This window comes from Ostrea edulis, chromosome 2 (assembly GCF_947568905.1).
Source record: "Ostrea edulis chromosome 2, xbOstEdul1.1, whole genome shotgun sequence".
NCBI classification, from domain to species: Eukaryota; Metazoa; Mollusca; class Bivalvia; order Ostreida; family Ostreidae; genus Ostrea; species Ostrea edulis.
This window is the reverse complement of record NC_079165.1, coordinates 106,102,110-106,115,636: the sequence shown is the minus strand read 5'-3', so window position 1 is coordinate 106,115,636 and position 13,527 is coordinate 106,102,110. Positions and strand designations below refer to the sequence as shown.

Here is a 13,527-nt window from a genome sequence, read left to right as displayed (position 1 = left end):
TAAGTTCGATAACATGACGGAGCAAGCAGCGACTTTTGATCTGGGAGATATTATTGAAATTGAACTGCGTTATATGAGGCTCAGTCAACGAGTGCGTTTTAGATGAAGAGGTGTTGAGTGTTGTTTTTACTTGATATTGAAATGGAACCGAGTCGCATTCCACCGTTCCTACGATACAACCAATGTTCCTGGAATGCAATGCAGCATACATCCAGTCACCACTTGTTCTCTTCCTTTACATGTATATCTAAATCAGCTTTTAACCATTGTACCTTTAATTTAGCGTATAATACATTTAATTCTGCACAGTAACTCTACCTGACCTAAACGCAGAACCAGTTTTGGAGTGTCCGGGTAGAGCAGAGGTAGCGCTCTCGCTTCTCACCGCTGCGACCCAAGTTCGATTCCCGTAATCGGCAGTGGTTGTGAGAGAGTATGGCGGTCGCCCGCTTGAACACGTGGGTTTCCTCTGGGTACTCCGGTTTCCTCCCACATAAATGACCCCCTAGCGCAAACATCCGTTTATCAAAGGACCCCGTGGGAAATAAGCTTTTGAGTTTTCATGGGTTAGTCTTGGTATTTATGTATGTGTATGTATGTATGTACATAAGTATATACCGATTAAACATTTATTTGCTGTTGTTTTCATTGTTACATGTACGTATAGATATTCACACGTGCCATTTCAAAAACGTTTGATACATGCATGACGCGCATTAATAAAGTTTTCAGTCCAATTTTTCGTTTTATACATGCATCAAATAAGGAATTATAAATTTTATTTCTTAAATGCCAACCAGTGAATCTGCGATGTCTGCTGTAAGTAAGTTGTGTTTTATGTAATGTACAAAATCTATGAGGCTTGACGTCATGAATCGTTTTATTTCTCTGCGAATCGTCGTATGAACGAATGGCAAAAACGACTTTTAATGTCCATTGCATGTTACCGTATATGTATGAGAATACACCCGGAAGAAGATAAAAAAAGAATTTTTAAAAACAAAATGCACAGATTATCGTTGTGTAAATGTTTACTTTTACTTACTCCTGTTTTCTCGGGATGCTATGGTAAGTACAATGAATTATCATAGTCTGAAACCACGTTATATTTAACATACACATGTTCACGTGTATTGTGTGTTGTTTATGTGTTAAGACATGTAGTCTGACATTTAAATGATTGTTAGCCAGTTAGACTATTGGATTTAACTCATCTTACGTTTGTGAAAGTTTAAGATGTTCTCATTAGTTGAGAAGATTTGTATTTTTAAAAAAGCAAGATGAACAAATTGAAAGACTGAATACAAAATAGAAATAGATTTAAATTCCTGATCAAAAAAAGAAAAAAGAAAAAAAAAAGAACTTAAACATCAAATCAAGGGTTAAATAAGGCAAATATTTGCACCTTATGAATAGAACATTTCCACTAATAAAAGGGATCTTGTATTGAAGCCCGCTTTTCAAGAGTGAAATATAAAAGTGAGAGTGATTAAACACTGAAATTTATTCTCTACGAAATTTCAATAGAATATGTGTACGTATTTATTTCATTATTACAGTAAGGGGCCTCCGTGACCGAGTGGTTAGAGCATTGCGCTCAAAATCACACGGTCTTTCACCTCTGTCGGCGCGGGTTCGAATCCCGCTCGCGCCGGTAAGTGAGAAAGTTTCCCAGGTTGCTTTCGGAAGGTCGGTGGTCTCTTCCCAGGTACATTGTATCTGGGTTCTCTCTTCCACCAATAAAAACTGGGCGCCACCATATAACTGAAAAAATGTTGAGTGTGGCGGAAAACATTAAAACAATCCATCAATCATTATCACATTAAGTGACTGTTGGTTTGATATTGGTAGGTTGGTTAACTATCTACTCGCGTTTGACTGGATACAGAATTTTAATTGTCATAATATATGGTCCAAATTGAATAAATTTTATTGTATACATGTATTTGTTCTACAGGAGTAATTTCCTCCAGTGAATGTTCTATTCTTTTTTAAATCTTTAATCATAAATGTTCTATAATGTTTATATCTGGGCTTTGCGCTGGCCACTCCATCGTGTTGATACTTTGTACTATTGTCTTCCACGAATGATTTGGTAACCCTAGAACGATAAACAGGGGCATTATCGTCCTGGAAAATGTAGCTATTGTCAGGAAAGTCACTTTCTATTATGTTGTCTATAACTGCAGTGTACTCACATTTTCTGATGGTTAGCTGTTTCGCATAATTCGCTATATATACATCCTATTGATAATCAGGTAAGATATCTATTTTTTCTGACACATTGACAACTCAATGATGGTGATACGGTTGACTGTTATCATCATAATTAATTAGTATCATGCTCATTATGAAAATATGTTAATGAAATACAATACAAATGAAAAATCCCTTATGTTTTAATTATCTTTTTAAACAAGAGGCCCAGGGGCCTTATAGGTCACCTGAGTATCATGTAACAACCTTCCAATGTTTGAATTAGGTTTGTGTTTAAATATAAGAATTTTACTTTTGGATGGAAGAAACATTGAATAGCTATGTGGTCAGCCCCGCCTTTGCACCAGAACCCCTGACCCAGGGGCCATAAATTTCAGTTTTGAAAGAAGCATCCTTGATCATCATTATCATACTATTAGTTTGTCTACTTAATACCCAGCAGCAGAGGAGAAGATTTTCAAAGAAATAAAATGCATTTTCACTATATGATCAATAGGGCCCCACCCTAATACCAGAACCCCTGACCCAGGGGCCATGAATTTCACAATTTTGAAAGAGGCATCCTTGCTCATCATAACCATGCTATTGGTTTGTCTACTTAATACCCAAGGACAGAGAAGAAGATTTTCAAAGAAATAATGCATTTTCACTATATGACTTATAAAGCCCCACCCTAGCACCAGAACCCCTGATCCAGGGGCCATGAATTTCACAATTTTTAACAAGAGGTACTGTGAGCAATGATCACTAAGAATACCCCCCGCTTACCCCAATCTCCCAAAGGGTGTTGGTAATAGGTATAAACTACCTCTTTTCTGAGTGTTGCTACTTCGATGTCCAGTGCGCATGACCTTTGACCTTTTGACCCCAAATTCGATAGGGAACATCTTCATCCCATGGGTAGTCCATATGTATGATGTGGTGACTGTAGGTGGAAAGGATAACGCTTTAGAGCCCGGAAACCATATTGCTACTTCAATGTCCAGTGCGCATGACCTTTGACCTTTTGACCCCAAAATCGATAGGGATCATCTTCATCCCATGGGTAGTCCATATGTATGATATGGTGACTATAGGTGGAAAGGATAACGCTTTAGAGCCCGGAAACCATATTGCTACTTCAATGTCCAGTGCGCTTGACCTTTGACCTTTTGACCCCAAAATCGAAAGGGAACACCTTCATCCTATGGGTAGTCCATATAAATGATATGGTGACTGTAGGTGGAAAGGATAACACTTTAGAGCCCAGAAACCATATTGCTACTTCGATGTCCAGTGTGCTTGACCTTTGACCTTTTGACCCCAAAATTGATAGGGAACATCTTCATCCCATGGGTAGTCCATATATATGATATGGTGACGGTAGGTGGAAAGGATAATGCTTTAGAGCCCGGAAACCATTGCGTCTACAGACGGACGGACGGACAGACGGACAACCCGATTCCAGTATACCCCCCCCCCACAACTTGTTGCGGGGGGTATAAAGAGATAAAGAGGCATCCTTGCTCATCATTACCATGCTATTAGTTTGTCTACTTAATACCCAGAGACAGAGAAGAAAATTTTCAAAGAATTTCTACACTTTCACTATATGACCAATAGAGCCCCACCCTAACACAAGAACCCCTGCCCCAGGGGCCATGAATTTCACAATTTTGGTAGAGGGCTCAACACTCATTATAATTATGCCCACAGTTTGGCTTCTTGATGTCCAGGAGTAAAGAAGAAGATTTTTTAAAATTACACTCATTTTGATGGTTTTTGCCCCACCCCTCAGGCCCCAGGGGGGCAGGGTCCACGAATTTCACAATTTTTGTTCCCCTCCACCCACAGATGCTATATGCCAAAATTGGTTGAAATTAGTTCAGGGGTTTCAGAGAAGAAGCTGAAAATGTTCAAATGTTAACGCACGACGAACGACGACGGACAAAAACAGATAGCAATAGGTCACCTGAATGAATTCAGGTGACCTAAAAAAAATAGACATTAGATCCTAAGTCTCCATGATACATGTACCCCCCTCCCCCTCTTAATTTTCAGTCTTGCAGCACGTTAATTTAATTCACAAACCACTAAGCCTATTAAAATCATAATATATAATGCTATGAATTTCATAACATGTATATTGTGTTAGAACACATAAATCTAAAATGCTACTATGTAACGTGGATGTTAGTAAGAGAAATCAAGAAGTGTGTATTCTGAAAAGCAGCGTTTGCTGTCAATATCTTTTTCTCAATTAGTTCAGTTATTTCTTATAATATAAAAAGTAAGAAAGTTTTGTTGTTTGATAATTGCTTGGTTTGAAAGGAGAGAAAAAAATAAAGACGTTGCAGGTATCGACGTCACATTGCACAGTTTACATCGGATGGGTTATATTTCCCGCGTTTTTAACATACGCTTACAAAGCATGAATATACAAGTAATTTCAAATAGAAAGTAATAAAAACATCCCCAAAGCAACAGTACTATCATTCATGTAGAATAAATTCAATAATAAACATCAAAACATTTTCATAGTTTTAATATGAGTTGAAATAAATGCATGTAAGATGCATATCTATTGTAATTATCACCTGCAGCATTTATGTAAGGAGGGGGAGGGGGTAACTATAGTGATCATAACGCCATAGTAAACCTGAAAACCAATATTGATACTTTCAGGAAAAAACCATCCTAACATATGTCAAAACATATTTTAAAAAAAAATAATTGGTCATTTATTCCTCAGGGGGTGAAAATATATCTGCTTTGGTGAATAACTGCCTTCTAAAAATTGCGAAATTGCTCATAAGCAGCCCTGCTTCTACTTCATATGAAAACAAATGGACATATTAATACAAATTATATATCATTTAAGGCTTAACTTCAATTTGCTATCAAATTTGTATCCCTTACCCCTTTTGTATCATTTTTAAACATCACCTCAAATACCTGTACCATTTATTACGGAAAGTCAACAAGAGGGGTTACTATGACAACCGTAGCGTCAGAATTTCCTTGAAAACCATATATGATACTTTCATAATGAGTTACAGATACTGTCAACTACAAAATATGTAAAAATCAAAAAAATTCATAGATTCATTAATTTTCAATGACCCATGCAATCACTACCTTAATCACTTGTGATCTCTTTAATGATGTTAGTGATTGGTAGTGCTCATTCTGAAATGGAACTGAAGATTTGCTGATACAAATGTATTAATAAAAGAATTGGCTCCATGGCCTGACCTAGGTCGTGTTAAATCTAACTAGAGGAGGAGCTATTTTGCTAAAATTAAACTTAAATATACAGCACAACCAGCCGCGAGACATTTGACCTACTGTCTGAATTGAATTGTTGACCTTGACCTAGTGTCTGAATAAACCCAGTAGGTCTGTCGAAGTTTAGCTGGTTGCCCTGTAATCCTTCATAGACTGCTTAGCAGCTGGATTAACAAGAGTGATAAAGTTTGAATATTTATTAATTGTAATCAGAAACAGGATACATTTACATGTACGGTGGAAAGGGTCGAATGCAATTTTTGATGGGGAACTGGGGAGGCGGCCAGTGTGCCAGTTTGACTACCAAAGCAGGGGTAACACAGGGGACCCTATGCGGACATAGGTGCCCCAACCTGAACGGGTGACCACGTTCTAAGGGGGTAGAGATCTCTGCGCATCTCACCTGTCTCCTGTGTGCTACCTGGTTTAAAGAACAAGTGGACCCTCTTACATTTGTCCAACATGCACCAGCCTGTAGCATCCCCTCCCTTAGTACATGTAGGAGGTGGATGTGGCCCCAGCTATGAACTAGCTGAGAGCCCCACGAATTCAACTTTAGCAATCCATTCAAGAAATCACTATTTTCTATGAATATCCACTGACCCTTGATCTACTTAAGTGGTCATCTGGAGGGTACACTGTTTCAGTAGCAGGTGGGAGAAGAGCCGGTTTTGGCACAGAATTAGTGATCAACTACCCCAACGCACTTCCCAGTCCGCCAGAGACATTGGAACAATGTCCCCCACAACAAATTTGATAATTTGTTTCTTTTTAAAAATTTATTTATTTATCTATTTTTCCACCATGCATACTTGAGATTGGATGCACTTAATCTTGAAAACTTCATAAACCAGGGAGTAAAAGGAGAAATTTAAATGATGAAAGCCAGGAAGTGGAAACTATTGGGACTCTGAGGGAAATGTGTGGGGTTTTTTTCTTCATTTTTTCATTCATATTTTATTTCCCTCCGCAGAGGATCATGACATGACATATATAATTACAAAATTACTAATTGTGTAGAAGTACAATTAGGTACAAGAAAAATTATTAGGAAGTTATGAACATATATACATAGTGGAAAGGGAAAAAAGGTACATAAGAAAATCCCATTTATGTGTTCATGAAGAATAATGTTCTGTTGTACAGAGTTGTAGTGTTGTGCACAAGCCTATAATTCAGCATGCGGAAGAACACATTTGCTGAATTACATAGTTAAGTAAGAGTTTGCCGACCAAGTAGAATAAAAAAATAGATCGTCTTCTGTGAGAGCACATATCTCTGCTGTCAACCATATGTCGTAGAAATTCACGATGTTGTACCACCATTGATCTCGAATGCTGGCAGTGGCCAGGCAAGTGCAGGAGGCGTGAACAGATACATTCGTGAGGGTTTTTTGACACAATAAGCAAACTTGCATTACGTTGTGTTTCCGGATATTTGAGGTAAGTTTGCAAATAAATTTGCACAGGTTGATTTCGTAGCAATGTCTTAGCATTTTCCAAAGTGATAACGGTCTGTGATGTCGAAAATAAGTTGAAAGAGGGAGAAGTGAGGGTCACGGGATAAACGGATATGGCTTTGTAGTTTGTGCACTGGTGAGACAGAGTTCCTGACGATCTTCTTCCATACCGGTTTATCTTGTAACCAGCATTGCAAGTGTTCTGTAAGACCGTACGTTTCCATAATTTCTAGATTTTCAGGAATAAAACCAAATTGAGTCCGTGCTAAGTTATAGATGAATGAATAGAAGTGTGTCAAAGATATTTTGTAAGAGCAGCAGAATTCAAGCGACACAGTCTTCCGAAGAATAGTAGCTTTCTCACGTCGATCTCTGCTGCTATCGGTAGAACATCAAAAAACGATTCACAGATGTCAGATCTACATAATCTTGGAAGATTCAGTGCGTTCTTACAGACGAAGTGTTGAAAAGTATTTAGTTTCTGGAGATCAGAAGGGGATATGCAATTCCAGAGTTCACAGCCAAATAAAACGGAAGGCTGCATAACTGTTTTGTATAAGTGGGATATTGTATTTGGATTGAGAAACTGCGAGCCTAAGTCGGAAAGTGCAAAGTACGGTTTACGTCCCTTGTTGCATGCTTCTGTCATCCTTGTAGAAAGTCTACAATTATGATCATCAATTATGCCTAAATGACTATAATTTTCCTCATTAGGAATCAATAATTCGCCTAAAAACCATTGCTTCTTTCTATCTTTGCATTTTTTCGAACGAAATATTAACACACATGATTTGGCTGCATTAAATCTAAATCGCCATTTGTTTGAGTAAATAAAAGCAGTGTTCAAAAGAGACTGGAGACCTGCTGGAGATAAGCTGATACATGATATATCATCCGCCAAGGAGGGACAGTTACTGGGAACATTTAGTACACCAATCTTTCTACTACAACTCTCTAAATCATTTAAGAGATCATTCATCATTGATAAAAACAAGATACAAAAATGTAGATAATATACCTCCTTGTCGAACACCTTGATTGACAGGAAACCATTTTGACTGAGTTTGGTTAACCACAACAGAGTTTATTTACTTTGGTGGCAATTGTTAATTAATGTCCATATTTTGCCAGTAACACCAACATTATACAATTTAAACATAAGGCCTTGCCTCCAAACTGTGTCAAACGCTTACTAGAGTCTAAAAAACTTACATATACATTATTTCCTTGCTTTGTATAATGAAATATTGTTTCTTGGAAATTAAATGAGGCAGTAAGGCAGCTTAACGATTTTTGAAATCCTTGTTGTTGCTTGTTGGGGAAATATTCATTTGATATCAAAAATTCATATATGCGAGACAGAATAATTTTTTCAAAAATCAAAAAAAAGCAAGATAGTAACGCTACTGGTCTGTAACTGTCACACGTATTTTGGGGTTTTGAAAAACCTTTGTACAAGGACACTATCAATCCTTGTTTCCATTCTAGGGTATTTTACCACAAGACACAATTGTGTTATATATATTCTCGAGGCAGAGAACGAGAGAATTTCCTCCGTGTATGATGTGTTCATTAGTGATAGAGTCATGACCGGGAGCTTTGCGAAGCTTCAGACAGTTGATTATAGCATTTAGTTCTATTGTAGTAATGTCTCCTCCAGGGAAGTTTTGTATATCACTTTCACATGTTTCAGTTGTACGAATGATTTCAAATTCTATTTGAGATTTAAAGTCGTTCTTAAAGTTGTCATCTTCTAAAGGGATATATGTTTTCTCGTAATATTTCGCAAAAGTTTCTGCTACACTTTTGGGATTTGTGTGAATTGTCCCTTCATCATTGTGACAAGTTAGATAAATGAGGCATCCTGACGGAACAACTAAATCCTGAGAGCTTAAATTGTTACCTTCCCTACGCGGTGGGTGACGCGCACCCTCGTCCGTCACCCAGGCCCCCTGCAGACACGAGGAGAGAGCCTTTCTCTCTGTGTTCCCCCCTTCGTTCCCCCGCGCTCTCCTCGGGCGCGTTTCTCAACAACCAGGGAGATCGAACCCCCTTGCGCACTTTCAAGCAATGGTTACTATAACCAAGATTTAAATTGATACAATTCTGATAATCATTCTGAACTTGTAGATTACCCGAATTTCCTGCAATTTTCATGGGAATATCTAAAACTTTCAAGATTCCTGACTAAAAATTAGACTCGATTCTGAAGTTGACCATTTAAAATTGTGTAATCTCAAAGGTAATAATATTAACAACAAAGTAGTCTCAATTCAGGCGGACCGTAATCACTTGCCAGCCCTGTCAACAACTCCTATGTTGGAAAGCAAAAAATTGACAAATATCCCCAAACACCGATTTAGAAAGTATCTCCCAGTTCTCTTGGAGGGAAGTTAAATCCCATAACTAAAATCGATATACCCCTAAAGGATTCCTATTGATTCCGAAGATTTCCAGTATAAAATTGTAGAATAACTTTGATGTCTGAATTCCGTCAAAAAAAAAGATCTAATTACAAGCCCGAAAACTTCCTTAAAAATTAAGGTAATAAAAGCAGAATATGGCACAATTCTAAATTAATCAATTTCGACAATTCCTACGATTTAACAAAAAACTGTAAAGGATCAAACTATTTAGACCAGAAATTTCTAATAAATTCGCCAAACTAATCCAAACGTTCCAAAGCCATGCGAGAAATAATCCTAATTCAGCTAAGAATTAAAATTAAAAACTGGCTACTTGAGCCAAACTACAAAATTACCCAGCCCATCAACACTCCTAAGCCAAACCCCCCAAAGCACGCCTCCTCGAAGCAAGTCCTGAGCAGAAGAAAGCGAGCGTCTGAAGATCCCCCTGTTTTATACTGAAACATGACGTAAAGGTTAAATGTTGGAAAAGTTGGATAACAAAACATGACACTTTCTGACGTGGTTTCTTGACTTCTGGAAACATACAAACTCCAATAAAGCCTATTCAATGAATTGTGAAAAAAGTCAACGCCAAATACATTTGAGACAAAATCAGTCAATTATTTACATGGAAATAGAGTAGACAGTGATTGACTTAAAACTTAACCAAACAATAACTTTTTCTGATCAGGCTTGACATTCAGAATAAACACACGACGAACCGATTAACAGTCTACAAGTCCAAAATTAGTTTGAAATTGTCGGTGATTATCGGGGGAAAACTGCAACTAATGGAGAGTAATGATATGGATCTAGGGTCTTAAATCTGTTATGGAAGGTGCTAAAGATCCAAAGAACGACAAGCAAGGTGAAAAAATACTGCGACTCATATGCTGTGAGGCTGGTTCCAGCACAAACCTGAAACGTGTGAACGAAATAGCATATAGCGCTCCACGTCACGTACGTTATCGGAATCATCTGTAATCTACATAAAATGAAGGGAAAAAAGCAAATTGAAATAGCAAGTCAATAACACGTAATTACATAGGGACTGTCAATAATCGATAAGTACATGTATTGTGAAATTCAATAACTCTGCATACATTGACATACATTGTGAGGTCCTTGGTACATTGCAATTGTAATCATGATGTATGTAAAACCCATGAACCCCTGTGACCGTGAATTTAGCATTACACTGCATACCCTGGAACTTCAGAGCCCAACAATGCCTAGCAAGTAAACCTGACGAGATAACCATAGTGGTTGGCCACATTGCATCATATAAAGGCCGTTCTTGTCACACTGATTTTGACTACGGATGATCTTGTGAGCATTTCAAGAATTGAAAATTTTGTAGATCTATCCTTAATAATTCAGTTCAACTTAGATATCATAAAGAATTAATTAATCGACTAGCTAGAACAAATTAAATTCTTTTCCCAAAATTGTTCAAGAACATATTATAGAAATGTTGTGTTGGATATATTTAACATTCTGGTAGAATAGCTCTTTTATTTTAAATATTCAAGAAAAAGTCGTGAACTTTGGTGCCCTGGCTGTTTCAGTTCTAAAATTTTAAGAAAAAGTTGTGGTGCACTTCTGGCACACTGTGTGTCGCAAACGGCATTAGCTGCACACTTCTGGCAAACAACTCTGGCACACATTTTGGTAAGAGCGTTAGCCCTTTGAAATACATTAGTTACTGTTCATTAAAAACACACATCATAATTAACGAAGTTTAATTTTACTTCTTATAAAATGTAACTTGAAACAATAAACTAAAGCATACACATGTGCATTAAAGATGTTTATATGTACAGTGCATTGGCGGATCGTGCTGTTTCACGCGAGGGATGTAGATAATTTTGACTTTTTAAATCTCCAGAACTCAATTAATATCCTTCATGAGAAGCGAAGGTCGTAAAATTTGGAGCTAGTATCTGATTTGTAACAAATAAACAAATAAAGGGACTGTACAGAAAATGAAGATTAAATAAGCCTTAACTTTGATGAATTCACAACATGCACTAGTCTCGTTAGAGCATTGGTAGTTTCTTCTAGAGTACACTAATATTATATTGATTTTGTGTTCTATATCACAGCTATATCAGGAATGGATTACCAAAGATACAACTTCTCAAGTATCATATTAAATCTGATCTGGGTCTTGGTAACACAAAGCCAAAATATATATGGTAAGTGTAACGCAAGAACTTTGATGAAACTACAATCTTTGGTTGGAATGTTAAGGAATATGTAAATTTAATTCTATGTTTTATCTTTAGATTATAAAAATATCGAAGTGATATAATGTAGTCCTGTTATATCAGATCTAAAACAAACTTAAATCTCTTTTTCACTTCCTAACCTTAACTCGGCTTTCTCACGGTATGATTGTGTTGTAGGTTCCATAACTCTGACTGTCTCTCCGTCCAGTGATGTGGAATTGAATCAGACTGTGACATTACAGTGTTCCTTTGAGTCGAATCCAATCGCTGCATTATTTTACTCCAGTAGAAATCCAACATCCTCATTCTGTGCTCTGGAATCTTCAGGAGGAGTGTGTAAACAGTCTGTATGTTCCAGTAATTACATCACATCCTGTCCTGATGACACAACATACAGTGTCCAGTATCCCGTTCCTCAGAGCTGGAATGGAGCAACTGTTTTCTGTACAGGTTTATTAACAGGAAATGAAAGGAGTACTAACATCACTTTTTCTGTTACTGGTAAGTTTTATTTGATATCATAAAAACGGACGAAGAAAGATTGAAATCTTACCCTCCGGTAATGTAGAACAGATTATTTTCTTATCAAAACAATTATGTAAGTGAAAGTGTGATTGATCACTCGAGTTTCTTTGCATAAATACATTTAAAAGTGGCTTTCCTAATTGGCTTTTGTTCTCACAACCATTGGTTTATTTATTTTCTATTGAAGCTCATTTTATTTGTTCAAACCACATCAAATATGGTACACATGACACAATACATATTTTCATTAAATAAATCAAATAACATTAACAAAAATATAGATGTCGTATAAACAAAAACGTATGATGGTGAAAAGGAAAAAAAGGAGGTCAGACTATATCATAGATTTAAATAAATTTACAAAGTTTTGGTTTTAACATTGCTGGATGCCATACTTCATGGAATTTCATTACATTAGGTCTTATGCAGTATTCTCATGTACTATGTGGATGTATAATCTGTTCCTATGTAGGATAAAGCTCTGTACTACATGAGTTGCGTCAAGTGAAAAGGGACCTTCGGGACAATATTTTCAAAACTAGGTTTTTATTATTTTTTGAAAGCACACATCTTCCTGATTATTTTGATACCATATTATACATGTATGTAAAACGTATACGGTACCAATTTTGATGCACCAGATGCGCATTTCGACAAATTATGTCTCTTCAGCGATGCTCAACCGAAATGTTTGAAATCCGAAATAACAATGAAAATCGTCAACGATCTCTGATTAGTTACACTGTATATAGAACACAGAAGAGTGTACTATATGGTATACTAAACCACTCGCCAGTCTCTACTGATAGATGGTGATTTGTGGTAAAACATTTCAAAATGACACAGCTTAAGTTTTAGGTATTTTTCCCCATTATGCGTCTAGACCAATTTTGTTTTGAAAATTCATTGCACGTTTGGATAAACTGAAGTACCACTAAACAATATCTTGTTAAACTGATCCTTACAACTATATTCTGATGTATTTATTATACCACTTAAAAACAACGCTGGTACTTAATTTCTGCATTAAAACCAGGAAGTAAATAAAATAAGCTGAACCAAAAGTAAGCATGTCTTGAAAAATCCGCCAAATAACGCGACAGAGTATTCAAAAAAATATGTAAGAAATTGAAAAATTCGAAAATCTCCTATTAACTTCCACAGACCGTTTTCCCATACAGTTTCAAAAGCCTGCTTAAAATCTATAAATGCACAAACCAATTTGTTCTTTTTGTGACAGATATTGTAATACAAAAAATGATCTAATGTTAATTAATCTTTCCTGAACCCAGCTTGTTCTTCATAAATTCAGATAACTTTCTGATAGCAATTTTCAAAGTGACTATTCAAAATACATGTATAACTTTGCCCATGGAGCTTAGCAATGTAATTGGTTGGTAATTTACTTGTGATGTCGGAA

General features: G+C 36.6%; 1 protein-coding gene across 1 annotated transcript in view; it reads left to right on the top strand.

Moving 5' to 3' along the window:
- Nucleotides 1–956: 956 nt before the first annotated feature.
- LOC125682428 (nephrin-like) overlaps nt 957–13,527 on the top strand; it is a 59,364-nt gene continuing 46,793 nt past the window's right edge. The window contains exons 1-3 of the mRNA XM_056155957.1: nt 957–1,068; nt 11,457–11,549; nt 11,760–12,083. Of these exons, the coding sequence (XP_056011932.1) occupies nt 957–1,068; nt 11,457–11,549; nt 11,760–12,083 (529 nt within the window). The remainder of the gene's footprint in view (nt 1,069–11,456; nt 11,550–11,759; nt 12,084–13,527) is intronic.